Genomic DNA, 21375 nt, shown 5'->3' with positions numbered 1-21375 from the left:
CCACTACGCTCCACTTTACACCAGTTTTTCAGGGTTTTTAACATAGTTTTACATACTCTGCTGGGCATGTTTGTAATCAGTACTTAATAAGCAGAGTCAGGAAGATCGGGAGTTGAAGTCCCGCCCCCATTGCATGGTTCCAGGCCAGCCTGTAGTACATAAGCTCCTATCTCAGAAAATTAGGGGAAAAGGGTTGGGAGCTTCATAGATACTTCTGATGTTTGGTGGACTTCTTGAGCGTTCAGGTTCTTTCAGGCCTTGTTTTTATTCTCTCTGATGTGTGAATAGAGGCCAGAGGAGGATGTTTGGCGTGCCGGCCCAGCACTCTCTCCCTCTGTCTCTCTTTCTCTGTCTGCTTTGTCTTGAGGTTGAGTCTCTCATTGGTCCTCCAGCTTGCTGTTTTTCTTGTAGGCTCTGTGATCCTCATGTCTCTGCTTGCCCTGTGCTGGAGTTATAGGTACTTGTGGCTGTGCCTAGTTTTATAGGGCACTGTGGGTCCGCTCGGAGTCATCTCCTCGCCTAGACTCACCCTATTTTTTGTGAGGGTCTCTCACAGAGCCTGGAGCTCACCAGTTGCCTAAATTGGCTGGCTGGTCAGCAAGCTCCAGGAATCTTGTCTGTCTCTGCTTCACCAGTGCTAGGATTACAGTGTGTGCCACCACACACCTGTCTTTTTATGTGGACGCTGGGGATCCAGTGCTAGGATTACAGTGTGTGCCCACCACACACCTGTCTTTTTATGTGGACGCTGGGGATCCAGTGCTAGGATTACAGTGTGTGCCACCACACACCTGTCTTTTTATGTGGACGCTGGGGATCCAGTGCTAGGATTACAGTGTGTGCCCACCACACACCTGTCTTTTTATGTGGATGCTGGGGATCCAGTGGTAGATTACAGTGTATGCACCACACACCTGTCTTTTTATGTGGACGCTGGGGATCCAGTGCTAGGGTTACAGTGTGTGTCCATACACCTGTCTTTTTATGTGGATGCTGGGGATCCAGTGGTAGATTACAGTGTATGCACCACACACCTGTCTTTTTATGTGGGTACTGGGGATCCAGTGGTAGATTACAGTGTATGCACCACACACCTGTCTTTTTATGTGGACGCTGGGGATCCAGTGGTAGATTACAGTGTATTCACTACACACCTGTCTTTGATGTGGACGCTGGGATCCAGACAGCTCCTCCTGCTTGTGTGATGAGCACTTTACCAGCTCCTGGTTCATTTTTGTAGAACTTAAAGTCATTCTCCTTGCTGAAAAGAAAGGGCACAATTGATCAGTTTTTTTACTGTTTGTTAAAAGGAAAAGTTTCTAGAAAGTGGAGAATCTTGTATTGGCTGGAGAGATGCTTAGTGGTTAAGAGAGCCAACTGCTCCTGCAGAGGGACACTCCTTCTGTTCTCAGCACCCATAGGGGTGACTAACAGCCGTCTGTAACTTGGCTCCAAGGGATTCAAAGCACCTGGTCTTTGAGGACACATGCATGATGTGCACACACCTACATACATACACATAAAATTAGACACCCCCCCCCCCTATAATTTGGGGCTGGAGAGATGGCTCAGCAATTAAAAGCACTTGTAGAGGACCTGGGTTTGATTCCTAGCATCTACACGGCAGCTCACAACTATCTGCAACTACAGACCAAGGGCAATCTAGAGCCCTCCTCTGACCTTCAAGGGCACCAGACATGTATGTGGACACATGCACATGTACAGGCAAAATAGCATACACATAAAAAATAAAGTAGAATTTTTTTATTTGGTTTTTCGAGACAGGGTTTCTCTGTGTAGTTTTGGCGCCTGTCCTGGATCTCGCTTTGTAGCCCAGGCTGGCCTCAAACTCAGAGATCCGCCTGGCTCTGCCTCCCGAGTGCTGGGATTAAAGGTGTGCGCCACCACCACCACCGCCGCCACCACCACCACCACCACCCAGCCTAAAGTAAATGCTTAAAAAATTGTTTACTGATATTTAATTTGGTCTTCCAGCAGTTAGCACAGAAGGAAGTTCTGTTCTTCTGTTTGGGCCACAATTCCCTTTGATAAATGTGGTGAGCGGTATGCAAATTTTCTGGCCAGCAGAGATGCCTGTAAGCACTTAACACCGTTTGAGGGGCTTTCCTGCTCTTCTGAAGCTTATCCGGAGACAGAACTTTTGCTCTGGGAGTTACTGACTTTCGACAAAGGTGTTGAGATAATTCAGTAGTCTGTTTAAAAAAAAATGCTGCCAAAGCCAGGTGTAAACGTGCACACCTTTAATCGCGGGAGGCAGAGGCAGGCGGATCTGTGAGTTCAGAACAGCAAGGGCTACACAGAGAAATGCTGTCTGGGGGAAAAGTGCCAAGACCAGATACCCTCATGCAAAGACTAAAGAACAAATTTGGACCTTTATATCTCACACCTGAGGGAAAACAGAGGGATAAAATGAGAACCGTGAGCAGGCCAAGTTCTAACACAAATGGGAAAGGCTGTATTGCAGTACAGGCAGCCTTGTCCCAGGGAGGCCGCTCCACACAGTCAGCCCTGATGTGTTGTGGAGTGATGGAAAGGAATCTGTAGAGTGGGGCATGGAGCTCAGACTGCAGCGTATTCAGACACCTGACCCCACTCCAAAGGCTTCCTGTAAGACTGATACTCGGAGGCCGGAGAGATGGCTCCTGGTCCTCCAGAAGACCCGGGTTCAGTTCCCAGCACCCACAAGATGTTACTGTGTGCACATGGTACACAGACACATATGCAGGCAAAACACCCAGGCACATTTATAAAAGAAAAAAGAAGACTGGTGTGCATTTAGTTCAACCATGTGCATATTTTCAATAATTGTACCAGCCAATTGTTGATTAAGAAAGAAAAAGCATCTATAGGATTTTACTTATATTTTAAGCAGTTAAATCTCATGGCAATGTACATTTTTTATGACTTTTTAAAAATAATTTATTTTTTATTTCATGTTCATTGGTGTTTTGCCTCCATGCATGTCTGTGTGAGGGTGTCAAAAGCCCTGGAACTGGAGTTACAGACAGGTGTGGGCTGCTGTGTGGGTGCTGGGAATTGAGCCTGACTCTTCTAGAAGAGCAGTCAGTGCTCTTAACCACTGAGCCATCTCTCCAGCTTCCTTTATTACCTTTTTAGTATTGTGTTTCTACTTACTTAATAGCTAACATTTTCACATCATTCAAGATTCAAGAGAATAAAATGTTAAACCCAGCTTGGTGGCATACTCCTGTAATCCCAGCATTTGGGAGGCAGAGGCAGGTGGAGCTCTGAGTTCAAGGCTGGCCTAGTCTATATAGCTAGATAGATACAGGACAGCCAGGATACACAGAGAAACCCTGTCTTGAAAAACCAAAACAGCTCTTGGCTGGGCCTGGAAACCCTCAGAAAAGGGGTATCCCTTTCTGTACACTCAGCACCCTCAGTGTCCCAGGACTGTTGGAACTGAGTGGGTCTGGCAGGATGCAGGCTCCGGCTTCTGGGGGTCAAGGCTGTCTTTCTCTGAACCTCAGTACTCAGCACAGCTTGAGACAAGCAGTGGCCCTTTAGGAAGTGGCAGAAGGGGAAGTCAGATCAGATGGTTGGTCGGTCTGTAGGAAAGGAAGCAGCAGTATCAGAAAGAAGCCCCTGACAAGGCCAAGGTGGATCTGGAAAAGGGAGAGGAGGCAGGTGGTGGGGGTGGTGAGGGGGGGTCAGGAGGGCTTCAGGAGGGAGCATGTGATCTCTGGAAGATACAGAGTCAAAACCAGGTTTGAATGTACACTTCCGTAAGTTGTCGGAGCCTGTGGTCCTTCCTCACTGTGTCTCTCTTCCTTGGAAGGATGGGGCCTGTAGCCAGGTCTGTGAGGCCATTCTTCAGAGGGTAAGAAGGGTACTGGCTGGCAAAGCAGCCTCGGTTTAAGTCGGCTGCATCCCTGCCATTCCATGACTGTTGAGTGCCCTTGAGTGCCCTACTGGCGTGCTGGGCCGTGCTTTTTCGTTTCCGAGAGATGGTGTCACCTGCTCCATTTGTTCAGTTGTGACAGTGACTGTTGTACTTCCCTGATGCTGGTGTGAGAATCCCATTCTGTGTGTGTTAGGTGCCACTGTATGTCACCGTATGCCTAGGACAAACAACAACAAATGCAGTCTGCATTTTAGTGCTTTATAAAGTGAAAGCTTGTTGAATGTTTGAGTAGGTTTTGTGAAGGATGTTGATGATAATTTTTCTTGTAAATTTGGTGGGCTGTTTAAAATGTTAAATATTTTCATTTCTTTGCTAATTTTAAAATAGAGAAGTAAAGCCAACGTGTATTATTTCGGCAGCAGCTCTGCAGAGCACTGTGGGGTTGGTCTGCTTTGCATAAAATCCTGCACTCAGAGATAAGAGAATGTGTGACATAATTCTCACTCTCCTCCTCTTCGTCTTCCTCATCTGGTGGAACAGTTGTGAGAGCCATTTGTGTCTGCTTCAGGGCAAATGTGCACCACCTTTATACTCCCGAGTGTCTCAAGCTGACAGTCATCGTGTGCTGCGTATAGCATCTCTACTTGTACTAATAGACTTGAAATCGAGTTGGAAATGAAGTGTCTTGGTAGAGATTAAAACTTAGAAAGTGTGCCCCTTCCTTTCAGTCCCTGGCCAGGTCTGGTAATTCAGTTTGGTCTGTTTGTAGTTGTGTTGGGTTACCTGATCCATGATGCTCCTTTCTAATCGGTCACCTTGTAAATTGTTAATTATACCTGGACGATGATGGGACTGCCTCCCTGTCCCTAGCCCTAACTGTCTCTGTTGAGGCAGTTTCACCCAGCACCAGGGTGGTCTTCAATTCCTGTTCCTCCTGCCTAGACTCCCTAGTGCTGGGTTGGTAGTGAGGATTTTCCCCCTTACATTTAAGACAGTCTTCAGTTTAAATATTTATTTTTATTTATGTGTATTTCTGTGTCTGAGTGAATGCGACATGTGTGACTTGCCCTTGCAGGCTAGAGTTACAGGTGATTAATTATGAGAATCGATAGGGATGCTGGGAACCTAACTCAGGTCCTCTGGAAGAATAGAAAGTGTCTTAACTGTGAGCCATCCTTCCAGTCCCAACCTTTGATTTTATTTAATTTATTTATTTTGGGTTGTTTGAGACAGGATTTCTCTGTGTAGCCCTGGCTGTCCTGGAATTCTCTCTGTAGACCATGCTGGCCTTGAACTCAGATTTGCTTTCCTCTGCCTCCTGAGTTCTGGTATTAAAGGTGTGTACCACAACCGCCCAGCCCAATCTTCAGTTTTAAAACTTTTGCTAGAGCACTATTTGTAATAGCCAGAACCTGGAAACAACCTAGATGCCCATCAACTGAAGAATGGATGAAGAAAATGTGGTACATATACACAATGGAGTACTACTCAGCAGAGAAAAACAATGAAAGCATGAAATTTGCAGGCAAATGGATGGAACTAGAAAATATCATCCTGAGTGAGGTAACCCAAACCCAGAAAGACAGTCATGGTATGTACTCACTCATAAGTGGATTCTAGATATAAAATAAAGAACAATCAGACCACAACCCATCGAACCACGGAGGCTATATATATAGCATGGGGGTCCCTAGGACAACTGTGGCTTATAATAAATTTCAGTTTTATTCAATTATTGAAAAAAAAATAGCCAAACGAATGGAAACACATGAACTATGAACCAAAGGCTGGGGGCCCCCCAGCTGGACCAGGCCCTCTGAATAGGTGAGACAGTTGATTGGCTTGATCTGTTTGGGAGGCAACTAGGCAGTGGGACCAAGTCCTGTGCTCATTGCATGAGTTGGCTGTTTGAAACCTGGAGCTTATGCAGGGACGCTTGGCTCAGTCTGGGAGGAAGGGACTGGACCTGCCTGGACTGAGTCTACCAGGTTGATCGCAGTCCTCCGGGGAGGCTTTGCCCTGGAGGAGGTGGGGATGGGGGTGGGCTGGGTGTAAGGGGAGGGGGTGGGAGGGGGGAGAACAGGGGAACCCGTGGCTGATATGTAGAACTGAATGGTATTGTAAAATAAAATAAAAGGGGGGAAAAAAAAAAACTTTTGCTAGTTAATGGCTTCCTGGCATTCTCAGTTTCCTAGCCTGTGAATCAGGGCTAACAACTTCTAGGTTTGTTACATGGATTAAGCACATTGATCTCTTTCTTTCATTCATTCATTCATTCATTCATTCATTCATTCATTCATTCATTAGGCAGAATCTCAAGTACCCCGGGTTGTCTTTGAATTGAGAATGACCTTGAACTTCAGTTCCTTCTATTGCCTGCATCTTCCTGGTGCTGGTATTACAGGAATGTACCACTCTGCCCAGCCACAGTTTATTTACTAGCCACATCTATTTAATTAGTGTGTGTGTGTGTGTGTGTGTGTGTGTGTGTGTGTGTGTGTGTGTACACATGACAGCCACAGCGCACGTGTGGAGGTGAGAGGCAACTTGCGGCGTGGGTCTTCAGAATTGAATTTAGGTTCTCAGACTTGGTGACACTTACGCACTGAGCCATGACGCTGGTCCAGTCCCTCCCCCCCCCAGTGCTGGAGAGTAAACCTCAGGCTTTACTGGTGATAGGCAGGTGCTTTATCCCAGATTATACCTCAGATCTGTAGTCAGAGTTTGTGTGCATGTTTGTTTTTGAATATTTCTGGGGAAAATATAACTTCTGAGGTTTATGAATGTTTAAAAATGTTTAGTGTGGTAGTCAGAGACCACACGCTTTGTTTCTTTGGCACATCACATAGTTTACTAGACAGGCTGCTTGTTCCTGACAGTCTCTGTGGGGATAGAAGCCGCAGGGACAGAGACGTGCTCTGTAGTGTTTGGCAGACGGTACTTTTTCCCAGAAATATTTGAGGTGTGAATAAGCTTTGTAATTCCAGTTTAAAAAAAAAAAAAAAACCAAGAAGGTAAAAGAAGGTGACATTTTCTAGGGCAATGGTTCTCAACCTGTGGGTCACGACCCCTGGGGGGGTTGAATGACTTTCGCCTGAGACCCCCAGGGAACACAGATATTTACATTGCGATTCATAACAGTAGCAAAATTACAGTTATGCGGTAGCGACGAAAATAATTTTATGGTTGGGGGTTACTGTAACGTGAGGAACTGTATTAAAAGGTTGCAGCAGGTTGAGAATCACTGTTCTAGGGACAAGCAAGATGGCTCAGTGGTTAAGAACACTTGCTACTCTCGCAAAGGACACAAGTTCGGTTCCCAGCACCCATATAGTGGCTCACAACCATCCGTGACTATTTCTAGGAGACCTGAGGCCTGCCTCTTCTGATTTCCATAGGCACCAGGCACTTATGTGGTACACACACATACATGCAGGCAAAACACTCATACACATCAAGTAAACCGAATTATTAATATTTTTCCATCCTTTTGTTCATGATGTGTCTAAGTATTAAGACATTTCACGATTGAGCGTGGTGGTAGTTCACACCTTTAATCTCAGCATTCAGAAGGCAGAGGCAGGTGGATGGCTCCTCCTGAGTCTGAGGCCAGCCTGGTCTCCATAGGCAATTTCAGGTGACTGACTATCTTGGTTTGTTTGTTTTAGTTCTCTTCATGACAGTAAGGTAGCCCAGAGAAGTGTGGTGTTTTACTGCATTACATTTTAGTTCTGTTTTGGGTTTGAACTTACGTTATGTGGCCATGTAGGTAGTTGAAATTAGATTTTTTTCGGGTTAGAAATCAGTTGTGGAATATTAACCTCAGGATGAATGAGAACTTTAATCAGTATGTTAGCTGTGGTGAAAATGTCAGCATTCTGGAATAAAGCACTTCATCAGGCACAGTCAGCCTCAGACACTTTAGTTATCCCAGCTGAGCAGCTGTGGAAAGAAACCTTATTGTTTCAGACCTCAATTAGATAATATTTTCAGTGTTGTGCTCAGTTTGGTCCATTTGTAATTTTGGGTCAGGAACCTGAAAACTTGTATGCTGAGTGTTTAATTGAGAGACTATTGTGTCCTCTTGACACAGTTAAGATTTCCGTTGTCAGAAGAGCCTGTCAGGAAGACCATCTGTAGACTCAAGGGACGGCAACAGGAACAGGGCCCCACTTCCCTTCCCGGCCGGGCTGGCTTCTCCAGGCTCAATCTTGGTTCTCTGAAGACGGACTGAAGAGCAGCGAGACCAATGCAAGCTCTGTGAGAGCGGAGGGTTTGGTTTTTCTTGACTGTTTTCTTTCTTTTTTGGGGGGGTGGAGTGGGGGGGGGGGTGCAGAGTTTCTCTGTGTAGTCCTGACTGTCCTGGAACTTGCTCTGTAGCCCAGGCTGGCCTTGAACTCAGAGATCCGCCTGCCTCTGCCTCCCGAGCGCTGGCCTGCTTCCTGTTGTGTTTCTTCTGAGCACTGAGCATTGCTCCTGTCCGTCGAAGGCTGGTAGAAGTTGAGTGGTAACCTGAGGGAATGAAGCCGTCAGTAAGGACCGTCGGCTTCTTCCCTGGAACCCGTCACAGGCTCTTCCCTGTACTGTCGTACAGTCACCCCCACCGTACCCTCTGGAACTTTTGAAAAACTCAAAGATTGTTTACTCACGATAGCTTTCTCAGGGAAGAGCTCGAGGCAGGTGCTAGACTTGCTGCATCAGCAATGTCAGTTGTGGGTGGTGATGGTTTTGATTTCTGTTTGGCCAAAAACCAATTTGGAAGGAAGAGGAAATGGCCTACTAAAAGTGAAAGTAGTTTTTGTCTTTTATAGCCACAATATTGTAATACAACATGACATGAGAATATAGATCTAATATAGAAGGTGAATTTTAGTAATTTAGTTCAGAATAATACACAGTGCTAATTTAATACCTTAAGGAGTGAGTGTGTGTGTGTGTGTGTGTGTGTGTGTGTGTGTGTGTCCCAGCACATGAGGAGTCCCCAGGAAAACACCTGGGTCCTGCTCTGTCGCTCTCCATCCTGTTCTTTTGAGATAGGGTCTTTGACTGAACCCCGAGCTAGCCCGCCCCAGCAGACTTCTTGTCTGTGCCCCCATCGCAGTGTGGGGTTACAGATGTGTGCAATCATGCCTGGCTTTTTATGTGGGGTGAGGATTTGAACATAGCATGTGTGCAGTCATGCCTGGCTTTTTATGAGGGGTGAGGATTTGAACATAGCATGCACTTTCACAGCTGAACTGTCTCCCAGGCCCCTCCCTCCCTCCCTCCCTCCCTCCCTCCCTCCCTCCCTCCCTCCCTCCCTCTCTCTCCCTCTCCCTCTGCCTCTGCCTCTCCCTCCCTCCCTCCCTCCCTCCCTCCCTCCCTCCCTCCCTCCCTTCTTTCTTCCTTTCTTTCTTGTTTTTTTGAGACAGGGTTTCTCTGTGTAGCTTTGGTGCCTATCCTGGATCTCACTCTGTAGACCAGGCTGGCCTCGAACTCACAGAGATCCGCCTGCCTCTGCCTCCCAAGTGCTGGGATTAAAGGCGTGCGCCACCACCGCCTACATTTTCTTAAAACAAAAAGCACCGAGTAAAATCCTAGCAAAAACCCCAGTTAAGGACTTCCTGGTGGAGGGTTGAGACAGGGTCTCGCTGTCTAGCCCTTGTGGCCTGGTACTGTTGTGTAGCCCTGGCTGGCTTTGAACTTGGTAGTCCTCTGCTTTAGCTTCCCCAGTGCTGGGGTCACATGTGTGTGCCACCATGCCCAGCTAAAAATTGTTTTAGTACACATAATATTTATTTTGGTTAGCAATTAACACGCCCTCTTGCATTATTTATTTTTGTTTGTTTGTTTGTTTGTTGAGATAGAGTCTCACTGTGTAGTCTTGGCTCACCTGGAACTCAGTGTATATACTGGGCTGACTTGAACTCACAGAGATGTGCCTGTCCCAAGTGCTGGGATTAGGGGCGTACAGCACTGCCTAATAACATTTTTATTTTATATGTAGGGATGTTTTTACCCGCATGTATGTCTGTGCACCATGTGAATATAGTGCCCATAGAGGCCAGGAGAGGGTGTTGGATCCTCTGGACCTGGGGTCACAGTTGGTTGTTAGTCACCATGTGGTTGCTGAGAGATGAACCCAGGTCCTCTGGAAGAGCAGCCAGTGTTCTTTAGTGCTGAGCTATCTCTCTGTCTGCCCTTTAAAAATCTGTAGTTTAAAAAGTGTTGGGCCATCCCTGGTGGTACCAGCTGTAATTGCAGCCACAGGGAGGCTAAGGTAGGGGGATCACAAGTTCAAGGCCAGCCTGGGCAACTTTGAATCCTGTCTCAAAATAAAGAGTAAGAGATGGCCTGGGAATGTAGCTTAGTGGTAAAATATGTGTCTAGTCTGGGCAAGACCTCAGGTTCAAGTCCCAGGACTGTAAAGAGTTGAAAATGTGTAATTCTTAATAGAAAAACATGATTTGAATGAATGCCCTCCTAGCACACTATTGGTAAAACTCTTGAGCTGCATTTGGTGCCAACGTGTGAAGATTAGCATTAAAACACAGTTCTGTTGATGGGGTGGCCAAGACTCGGGTTTGTGTTGTTAGACATCCGTTAGGTGGTTACTCTTAGTAAACGCTTGGCCGGAAAAGACCATAGGCTTTTACTCTGAATTTGACTGGCCATGTACTGGTGAGATTCATACCTTTGGTTGCTCAGATACTTACCTGTTTCTCTGCCATATCCAGAAAGACCACAGTCACTTCTGGATCCTGCAGAGCTGTGAGCAGCTCCGGGCATTCCTGCCATTCCAGGCACTCCTTCAGGAAACTGACCAGGCATTACTCCGGAAATGCCATGCAGACACTGGGCATTAGTCCAGAAATGCCATGCAGAACACCTGTTGTGAGCGCTGCTCTTTTAACCCTTTCTCTTCTGTTTTGATACCGCTTTACATCTTACTCATTCTTTCATCAGTGTTCTGGACCTACCCTTAAATCTCCCTCTCTCTCTCTTTTTGTTTTTAGATTTATTATTTCTATGGTATGTACGAGTGTGTATCTCAGTGTGGATATGTGTTTGTGAGTTCAGGTGCCTGTTCAGGCCCGAAGAGGGTATCCGATCCCCAGGAGCTAGTTCCAGGTGGTTGTGAGTACTGGAATTGGATCAGGTCCTCTGCAAGAGCAGCACCCCTTTAACTAACCACTGAGCCCTCTAGCACCTCCATCCTTGAAAGTCTGTACTTTTGTTCTAGCATCCTCAACACAGACCAGGATGAGATTGTCGGCTGCTGCTTCCTAGAGGCTCGGGAATGTGTGAGCTTTCCTTCTTACTTGTAAGGCTGAGTGAATCAGGGTCTGTTTCGGTGGCTCTGTCTCTGTCTTAGATGGCAGAGGCACCTGTGAGGTGGTGAGGACAAGGATTCTCTTAGGATACAGAATGCCCAAGTGGGGATTTAGCTTGATGGTGACTGTGAAGAGGACAGTGGTCTCTGTAGTTCATCACATTTAGGGCTACCATGGCTGTCCCTTTTCACTCACCTGCTTATCTCTACTTTTTCCATTTCTATGGGCACTGTGTACCTGTCTGATGTAGACTGAGCTAGCCTTGAATTGCTTTGATAGCTGATGCTGACCCTGAATTCATGATCCTCCTGTGGCCCAGCTTCGGAGTGCTAGGGATTACAGTTATGCATTCCTGTGCCTAGCTTCATCTTCCTCCCCCCCCCCCCTTTCTCTTGAGATAGGAGCTCTCTAAGAAGCCCTGACTGGCCTCGAACTCACTATATAGACCAGGCTGCCCTTCAACTCACAGAAAACCACTTGCCTCTCTCTTCTGGGATTAAAGGCATGCACCACCACACCTGGCCCATCTCCCTTCCCCTCTCTCCCTCCCTCCCTCCCTCCCTCCCTCCCTCCCTCCCTCCCTTCCTTCTTTAGACAGGGTCTCTGTTATGTAGCTCTGGCTGTCTTAGAACTCACTGTGTAGACCAGGCTGGCCCTGAAATGATTAAAGGTGAGTGCCACCACCGCCAGCCATCTTTTCATTTCTTGGGGAGCTTCTCTGTCTGTTCACTCACACCTCCATTGTCAGTTTCTAGATGGCTCTGCTGGAGATGGCTTTATGCTTTGTTTTTTCCTCCCCTTTGCCGTGTCCTCGATGCTGTCTTCTCAGTTAACTTTGTTACCAGCAGGCAGTCCTTACCCTGGCATCGTACATCCCTGCATTTGCAGAGCTCTCAGATCCGGCTCCACGTCCCATGCAGGCCTGCAGCTGGCTTGTTTGTCTTCTTGCATATTTCCGGACTTTGTTGGGTGTCTGTTTTGGAGAGGTGAGAGGCAGAGGACCTGGTTGAGGAGGCTGTGGCCAAAGTGTTGTAAAAGCAAATCTAACGTCATTTTCACTGTATACACACTAGTCTGTCTGAGCCCTCGATGGACTAATCACCCGTGTGCTCATGGAATATTCATTCCCTGCTTGTCTGGAGTGTCCAAGCCTTCTGGGTAGAACCTATAGAAGTATCTCCAAGCTTCAGTTTTGATGAGTATCACCCGAGGCACCCGCTAGTCATGGTAAGGCCCTGTTCCTGTGCTGACCCTGAGGTCCTGTGCCAGGTGGTTCCTGTACTCTCGTGGCCTCATGAACCAGTGTGTTTAAGTCTATATACTGATGTGTCTCCAGAGTAGCTTCACAAGGGCATTTTTCTCATAAGGGGTGCTCACTTTGCGGCTTATCTCCCTGGCACTGTGCCTTCCTCTAAGTATATAAGACCAAATGGGTCAAGGGAGGTTGCTAAAGGTATGTCTGTTTTTGCAGTCCTTAGAGTTATGGAAATAGTGAGTAGGTCGATGAAGTTGAAGGATGGATGGGGATTTAGAGATGGAAGACCAGATTTCAGTTTCAGAGGTTTTAGGTATGCCACTTGCATTGTGAGAAGGAGCTTGTGAGGCAAGTGACGTCATGAGGGAAAGTAAGGGACAGAAAAATGAAGTAACTCATTCGAAGTGTTGTTTTAGTGAGTGTCAAGTTTGTTAAGACCTTGTGTTTGTCGTGTCCACTCTACTTCCTCATCTAAGGTGGCGGTATGTTCTAATTTTATTTGCCCTATTTAACTATTTACCTCACAGGCTCATCAAAAGACATAAATCTGTGTCCAGTTGCTGTAAGTAATACATGAAAAACTTAATTATTTTTGGTTGTCTTATTTTTAGTTATTGCTGCTAAAACTGAACTTTTGTGTGTGTTTTGCCCGAATCTTTTGTATTGCTTGAATTTCCCTGTTTTTTAAAACTAATAATCACCAAGAAAAAAAGGAGAGTTACACTTAGCTGGTCCCCTCCTTCATCCTCCCCCACCTCGGTGTCCTTCATCCTCCCCGCCCCCATCTCCCCTTTTCCACTCCTCCCCCTCCTCCCCCTTTCTTTTTTAATCCCCCTCCCCCTTTTGGCTTTTTTTATTTTTTATTTTTTTCCTTTTTTTTTTTGGTTTAGCTTTTCCTTTTCTTTTCTTTTTTTTTTTTGAGATAGGGTCTTTTTTTTTAAAGATTTATTTATTTATTTATTTATTTATTTATTTATTTATTTATTTATTTATTATGTATACAATGTTCTGCCTGCATGTATGTCTACAGGCCAGAAGAGGGCACCAGATCTCATTACAGATGGTTGTGAGCCACCATATGGTTGCTGGGAATTGAACTCAGGACCTCTGGAAGAGCAGTCAGTGCTCTTAACCTCTGAGCCATCTCTCCAGCCCCCCTTTTGGCTTTTTGAAACAGGGTTTCTCTGTGTAGCCATGGCCATTCTGGAACTCGCTCTGTAGGCTAGGTTGGTCTTGAACTCAGAACTCAGAGATCTGCCTGCCTCTGCTTCCGCAATTTCTGGCATTAAAGGCATACACCACTGCTACCCGGCTCCTCCCCCTCCCCCCCATCTTTTCTTTCTTTCTGCCTGGAACTTACTCTGTAGACCAGGCTGGCCTTGAACTCATAGAGATCTGCCTGCCTCTGCCTCCCTACTAATAGAATTAGATGTGTGCCACTATGCTCAGCTCCTTTATACTTTTTTATTTTTTATTTTTCTTTTTGGTATGAGTGTTCTATCTGCATGTATGCCTGCATGCCAGAAGAGGGCATCAGATCTCACTATAGATAGTTGTGAGCCACCGTGTGGTTGCTGGGAACTGAACTCAGGACCTCTGGAAGAGCTACCAATGCTCTTAACCACTGAGCCATCTCTCCAGTTCTCCTTTATAATTTTGTAAGTTTTTTATATATATATATATATATATATATATATATATATATATATATATGTGTGTGTGTGTGTGTATGTGTGTATGTGTGTATATCTGTGTGTGTATCTGTGTGTGGGTATGTGCATGTGAGTGCAGGTGCCTGTGGAGGTCAGAAGAGGGTTTTGAGCCACCAGAGCTAGAGTTACAGGCAGCTGTGAGCCATGAGATGTGATGAGTGCTGGGTCCAAACTCAGGTCCTCTGCAAGAGCAGCATGTACTTTTCCATTCACTAGCATTTCTTTTAGAAATGTGATAATTGGGCCAGAGAGATGCTTCAGCTGTTAAAAGCTAGGCTCACAACCCAAAATATAAGAAATGTGATTATTGGGAGGAAAGATAATATGTATGTCTTGTAGGTATTGCATTTCTTTTTATAGTTTACCTATTATTAGCTTTTATTCAGTTTTTTATTTGGTTGTCTTTCATTGATTTGTAGAAGCCCACTTATAACTTATATTGTAGATGTTTTTGTTTATAATATCTTTTGTTTTATTTTTCTGTAAACATTTTTAGTTGATTTATTTGAGATTGGGCTCATTTAGTATATATTGAGATTGATACTGATATATATATATATACAGTATATATTTAGTATATATTGAGATTGATACTTATATATATATATAATACAGTATATATATAGTATATATTGAGATAGATACTGATATATGTACATACAGTATATATTTAGTACATATTGCGATAGATACTGATATATGTACATACAGTATATACTTAGTACATATTGAGATAGATACTGATATACATATATACAGTATACTGCCGCCATCGGTGTAGGGATTGAGGAGTAGGTGGAGTAGGGAGAGAGAAGGAAGGTCCTTAGGGAGAAGGGCAGCCGTGCCGAGTGCAGGGCAGACTCTGCTGTACGTCTGTGCTCACTGCTACCAGCCGCTTCATTCACTGAATGCTTGGTTTCTTTAGTCTGTAGTGTAAAAAACAAGGTGAAACCAGGACTGTAATGATCATGCTTTTACATTTTGTTTCTTTTTCTGCCTGCTTGCATGCATGCGCGCGCGCGTGTGCGCGTGCGTGTGTGTGTGTGTGTGTGTGTGTGTGTGTGTGTATGTGTGTGTGTGTGTGTGTGTCTGCCAGGCGTACGCGCGTGTGTGCCATAGTTTAGGTGTAGAGGTTAGAGGACAGTGTGGAGTTGGTTCGCTCCTTTCGGTGTGGGCTCCAGGGATCGAACTCAGGTCCTTAGGCCGACAGCAGGTGCCTTTACCCTCCAAGCCACCTCGCTTGCTCCCTAATTATCAACCTCTCGTTTTGCTGTCTCCGTGGAGTACCTGCATGATCTCTGTCCTTTTCTTCTTCTTTCCTTTGTTTGTGCTTAAGCCCCCCTGTTTGAGTGAAGAATCACTGTGTAATTCTACAAAGTGACACTGATTAGAAACTGTCATTTCCTCCAGAAGCAATCAAGTAGTCAGCCTCAAGCTCAGTTCTTGGTAAATGATACATGTGATTGTGGCTTTCCTTATTGTCCGATTCTTCAGCACTTGACACAGATGTCTTGAGTTTTAGAGCCAAGGTGTCCATTCGATAGGCTGTGTTTTAGTCACTTACTTTTGAATCTTATTATTATTATTAGTGTGTGTGTGTACACATGTGTGTGTGGGTGCACATATGCCACACACGTGGAGGTCAGAGGACAACTTTCAGGCGTCCTTTACATGGGTCCTGGAGACTGAACTTGGTTTTCCTCGCTGAGCCATCACATTGGCTCCCTGTTGGTGTGTTTATTTGTTTGGTTATTTTGTATCCCAGACCAGTCGAAACTTGCTGTGTAGTTTCTTGAACTGGTCAAGGCTGGTCTTGAACTCCTGATGCTCCCGCCTCTACCACCTGGTTGCAGACATATGCCTCCAGCCTGGCAGCAAGATTTTTTTAAACTTAGATTTAATTAATGAATTAGAACTTTTTAATATAACAGGAGATCTGCAAAGGAAGATATGAAATCTTATACCTTTGTTTATAAACAGTTTACAGAAGGGGGTGTTTCAGTGACTTGAGTGAATAATAGTTCAAAAATAAAGTGGAGAAGCTTTTTTGCTGAGCCAAAATGATAATAGATGCATGTTGAAGCTTTATAAAGGGTAGATGTAATGAATTCCATTCCACTTACCTGAAAACAGATGAGATGCTAGTGAACTGTCCAGGATCGCACAAGTAGAATGCACTAGAGCACAGATTCAGACCAAGGCTCCTTGACTAGAAGTCTGTTCTGTTCACTTTCTTCTCTATGTAGTTTCTTCAGAACTCAGTTGCAGAAAGGTAGGGAGCTGGGCGTGGAGGTGCACACCTGCATCCTCAGTACGGGGGGTGAGGGCAGAAGCAGGTAATCTCTTAGGAGTTGGAGACCAGCCTGGCTTCCATGGTGAGTTCCTGGACAGCGGGGTTACGTAGTGAGACCTTGTCTCCAAACAAAATAAAAACAAAACAAAAAAGGTAAGGAAAAAATATATATGTGAAGGATAAGAAAACTGGGCGCTTTTAATGCTAACTTGTAAAGTCCTTGTATGATTAATTTGAATTCTGTAGTTTAACCCAGGGTCAAGTAATGAAGAGTATATTGTATCAGACACCAGCTTCTTTAGTTTTTTTTAGAGTTTGAAAAGAATCACACAGAGAAAAATCTTCTCAGTGTTCTTAGTTTCTAAGAATGGTCTGGGTTGTGAGCGTTGTCTTCTCCAGAGGAAGTGTAATCTTGTAGCTGTGGGCGACACTGAACTGTGTCTTCTCAGCCGCCTGGGATGATGGGATTTGTATGTGCATGCATATTCAGTCACTAGACCTGCTGTCTGCTTCTTCATAACTGTGCTCTCGTTGTCAAAAACACTCCCCCCCCCCCCAGGGTTTCTCTGTTTAACAGCCCTGGCTATTCTGCAACTTGTAGGCCAGGCTGGTCTCAAACTCACAGAGATCCACCTGCCTTCCCCTCCCAAGTGCTGCGATTAAAGGCGTGCACCACCACTGCCTGGCTCCTCAAAAACAATTCTTTAAAACTGTTTTGTTACTTTTATGTATGTGTATGTGTATGTGTGTGAGGTTCTGTGCCCCACATGCATGCAAGTACCTGCAGAGACCAGAAGGCATCAGACCCCCAAATAGATGGTTGTTACAGGTGGTTGTGAGCCACTTAATGTGGGTGATGGGACCTGAACCCAGGTCCTTGCAAGAGCAGGAAGTGCTGTAACCACTCAGCCATCTCTTTAGCCCCTTTATCAAAAATTTTACTTGTTTATTTTTGCATCATTTTTGGTTACATTCTGAGGATTAATATTACTTATAGCTGGGCGGTGGTGGCGCACGCCTTTAATCCCAGCACTCGGGAGGCAGAGGCAGGCAGATCTTTGTGAGTTCGAGGCCAGCCTGGGCTATCAAGAGAGCTCCAGGAAAGGCGCAAAGCTACGCAGAGAAACCCTGTCTCGAAAAAAACCAAAAAAAAAAAATAAATAAAAAATAAAAAATTACTTTACATTAGAAAACTTATTTTTTTTTTTTTTTTTTTTTTTTTTTTTTGGTTTTTCGAGACAGGGTTTCTCTGTGTAGCTTTGCGCCTTTCCTGGAGCTCACTTGGTAGCCCAGGCTGGCCTCGAACTCACAGAGATCCGCCTGGCTCTGCCTCCCGAGTGCTGGGATTAAAGGCGTGCGCCACCACGCCCGGCTAGAAAACTTATTTTTAATTCAGGTAATTTTATCAGGTGGCTTTTATTTATAAAAAGGATGCTGCTGAATATAGATGGCCTTGATTTGGAGAGGTGACTTGGGTTAGACCAGCTGAGTAAAGTTGTCCTGTTAGTGACTGAAACTAGAATGTCATGTGTTTAATATTTACACGTCTCCTCTTCTGTTTTTAGGACATTCGGAAATTCTTTGGGGTTATATCAAGTGGAAAAAAGCCTGTGAGTGAGAGCGTCAAGAAGAATGAGAAAGTAAAACCTTCGGAGGGGACTGTCAAAGGGAAGAAGGGAGCCAAGGAGGTCAAGGTGAGTTTCCAGGTCCAGGTTCGTGCTGTGCGGGGGTCCGGGCAGCTGGGAGGGTGGGATAATTAGAGATTTCAGTGCAGTGGGGGGGGGGAGTGGGGAGAAAGCAGCAAGGCTAATGTGTCTAGCTGGTACATCGTGGTGTTCCTACCTGATGTTCCCTTCTCCTTCCTTTCTCCTTTTAGTTGTTAAAACTTTGCATTTTGGCTCAGTGGTCAAGAGCACTATCTAGAGGGCCCAGGTCCAGTTTCTAGCACCCACATGGTGGCTCACAACCATTTGTAACTCCACTTACAGGCGATCTGAAGCCTTCCTCTGGCCTCCATGGGCACCAGACATGCGCACGGTGCACAGACTAATACTGGCAACAACAACAAAAACAAACAAACAAAACCTTGGCTTCTTTGTTTTGTTTTGTTTTTCATGACAGGGTTTCTCTATGTAGCCCTGGCTGTCCTGGAACTCACTCTATAGACCAGGCTGGCCTTGAACTCACAGATCTGCCTGTCTCTTCCTCTTGAGTGCTAGGACTAAAGGCATGCACCGCTAACAACCTGGCAGAATTTTTTCATTTTAAGATCAAAATTTGCCAGCTGTGGTGGCATGGCGTGTGCTGGAAATAAAATGAAGAGGGTGAGGCAGAAGTATATTGAGTTTGAAGTCAGCCTGGGTCACAAATAACAAAGCAACAACAACAACAACAACAACAAATACCAGGTTTGTTCATAGACACACGAGGACCTGTCTTCAGGTAGATGGTGTTCGACTCTGCTTTAAAGTACTTGTCTATTAATTCCAGTATCTGGAGTATATGAGGAATATCTCTATTAAGTGCCTTTGCTCTTGAGTCTGCAGGTCATATTTTAATTTGATTTAATGTAATACCATGGTCCCAGTGGCTTAAACAGGAGAACCGTGCTTTCTTTGAGTCCTGGGCCTGTTTGTCTATGATGAGGCTTCTGTGCTGATGTAGTTTCTAGTGAGGACTCTTGGTTTGCAGATAGCTGTCTTCCTTATGTCTTCACACAGCCTTTTCTTGGGTGCTCAGGAAGGAGAGATTGAGCCTTCTGGGCCCTGTTCTTACAAGGATGCTAATCCTGTCAGATCAGGACAGAGTCCATACCACCTCGTTAAATCATTTAACTTTAATCACTTTGGAAGTTTGTTTGTTTGTTTGTTTTAAGAGTGAGTTTCACTATGCAGCCCTGGCTGGTCTGGAACTGGCTATGGAGAGCAGGCTGGCCTTGAACTCTCCGAGGTGCCCCTTCCTCTACCTTCTGAAGGCTGTGACTAAGGACTAGAGGTCCAACATAAGAATTTGGGCCTTAAACATCCAGACATTTTATCCATGGCCAACTGAAAGTACATCCATTCTGTTTCAGCCCTTCCCCAGCAGTGATTCATTCTACTATCAAGTCTAAAGACTGATAGCATTTAAATTTCATCTAACTCAAAGATAAATAAGGCTTGAAGGGATGATTCATTTTTAGGCAAATTCTTTCATAGTTGTGAACCTCACAAACCTGCATGCAGTAGTGGTAGAGATTCAGAGTAGACATTTCCATCTTAAGGGAGAGAGAGGGAAGGATAATGGCTCTCAAGCAAGTCCAAAACCCAGCAAAGAAATGGCATTATATTTTAAGATGCAGCGATAATCCTTGGTTTTATCTTCTCTTTCGCAGACCCTCTGGGTTACTGCATTCCTGTAAGCCTAGGCAACAGCCTTGTCCCTGGGACTCCTTGGGGCCCCAGGTGAAGGCTGTCTGGTCTTTTGAAAGTGAAATTAGTCCTGATGATATCTTAGGAGTAACCTTATGGGTCTATCTATGAAATATGAGAAGTCAGGCAGGATTTCTTTGTTTTGTCCTGTTTTTAGCTCCTTTAGTTGAAGTTGGCAGTGAGTTTCTGCATGTATTAATACCTCTTTAGTGATAGTTCAACTACGCCCTTGATAACTTTCTTCAAAATATTCTGTCTCGTTTTTTGCAGTGTGGATAGTCTAAGTAATTTTCCAAGTCATCAAGTTTTGGTTAGCAGTACTTTAGTTCCCCTCTCTTTATTCTTTCCTTCCTTCCCCCTTGCCCTCCCTCCCTCCCTCCCTCCCTCCCTCTCTTCTTTCATCCCTTTCTCTCTCTCTTTTTTTCCAAGGTGTAGCATATGGATTTTTTTATTCCTCTCTCATATTTTACATCCTGACCACAGTTTCCTCTCCCTCCTCCTCTTCTAGTCCCTCCCCCACCTCCCCTCTCCCCCATCCACTTCCCTGTTTCCCTTCAGAAGAGTGCAGGCTTCCCAGGAATATCAACCAAACATGGCTTGTCAAGTTGCAGTGAGACTGGGCACCTCCCTCCTATTAAGCTGGGCGAGGCACCCAGCAGGAGGAGAAGGGCCCCAAGAGCGGTGACAGAATCAGAGACTGGTCCCACTGTTAGGGGTCCCACGGGAAGACCCAGTTACACAACCATAACATAGATGCAGAGGGTCTAGATCAGACCCATGTGGGGTCCCTGGTTGTTGGTTCCGTCTCTGTGAGCTCCTATGGCTTAGTTGATTCTGTGGTTTTCTTGTGTAGTTGACCTTTCTTTAGTTTACCAGCTTTACCATAAGTTGTCAGAACTCAACTTGTACCCTCAGCATTCTGTTTCAGAATCTCTTTAGCTCAATACTGAAATTTGTTATTTTTATAGAGCACTAGAATACAACCAAGTTATTTTTCTAAAAAATTATTTTGTATGTATGTAAATATTTTATGTGTAAGAGTGTTTTATCTGCATGTATGAGTGTGTACCACCTGCTGCATGCCTGGTGCCCACAGAGGCTAGAAGAGAACTTTGGATCCCTTGGAATTGGAGTTATAGGTGATTGTGAGCCATCATTTGGGTGTTGGGAGTTGAGCTGGATCCTCTGCAAGAGCATCAAGTGTTCTAAATTGCTGAACCATCTCCAGTCCTGCAACCAGATTTGGTCCCCCCTCCCCCCCTTTATTTTTTATTTTTTTGAGACAGAGTCTCATTCTGTAGTTCTGGCTGTCCGGCTTGGACTCCCTTTGTAGACTCTCTGGCCTCCAGCTCACAGAGATGCCTGCTTGTAAGTGCTGGAGTCAAAAGCCTGTGCCATTAGGTCCGTACAAAGTTCTTTTTTATTTTTGGTTTTTCAAGACAGAGTTTCTCTGTGTAGCCCTGGCGCCTGTCCTGGAACTCCTTCTGTAGACCAGGCTGGCCTTGA

At 45.2% G+C, this 21375-nt stretch overlaps 1 protein-coding gene across 2 annotated transcripts in view; it reads left to right on the top strand.

Annotated features, from left to right (window-relative positions):
- Positions 1-21375, top strand: part of Rfc1 (replication factor C subunit 1) — a 72784-nt gene that overhangs the window by 4163 nt on the left and 47246 nt on the right. For both annotated transcript variants that reach the window (XM_076546340.1, XM_076546339.1), the window contains exon 2: positions 18025-18153. In XM_076546340.1, the coding sequence (XP_076402455.1) occupies positions 18025-18153 (129 nt within the window). The remainder of the gene's footprint in view (positions 1-18024; positions 18154-21375) is intronic.

This window comes from Peromyscus maniculatus, chromosome 10 (genome assembly GCF_049852395.1).
Source record: "Peromyscus maniculatus bairdii isolate BWxNUB_F1_BW_parent chromosome 10, HU_Pman_BW_mat_3.1, whole genome shotgun sequence".
Classification (NCBI taxonomy): Eukaryota; Metazoa; Chordata; class Mammalia; order Rodentia; family Cricetidae; genus Peromyscus; species Peromyscus maniculatus.
Note: the sequence above shows the minus strand (reverse complement) of the source record. Positions and strands in the feature narration are given on the sequence as shown.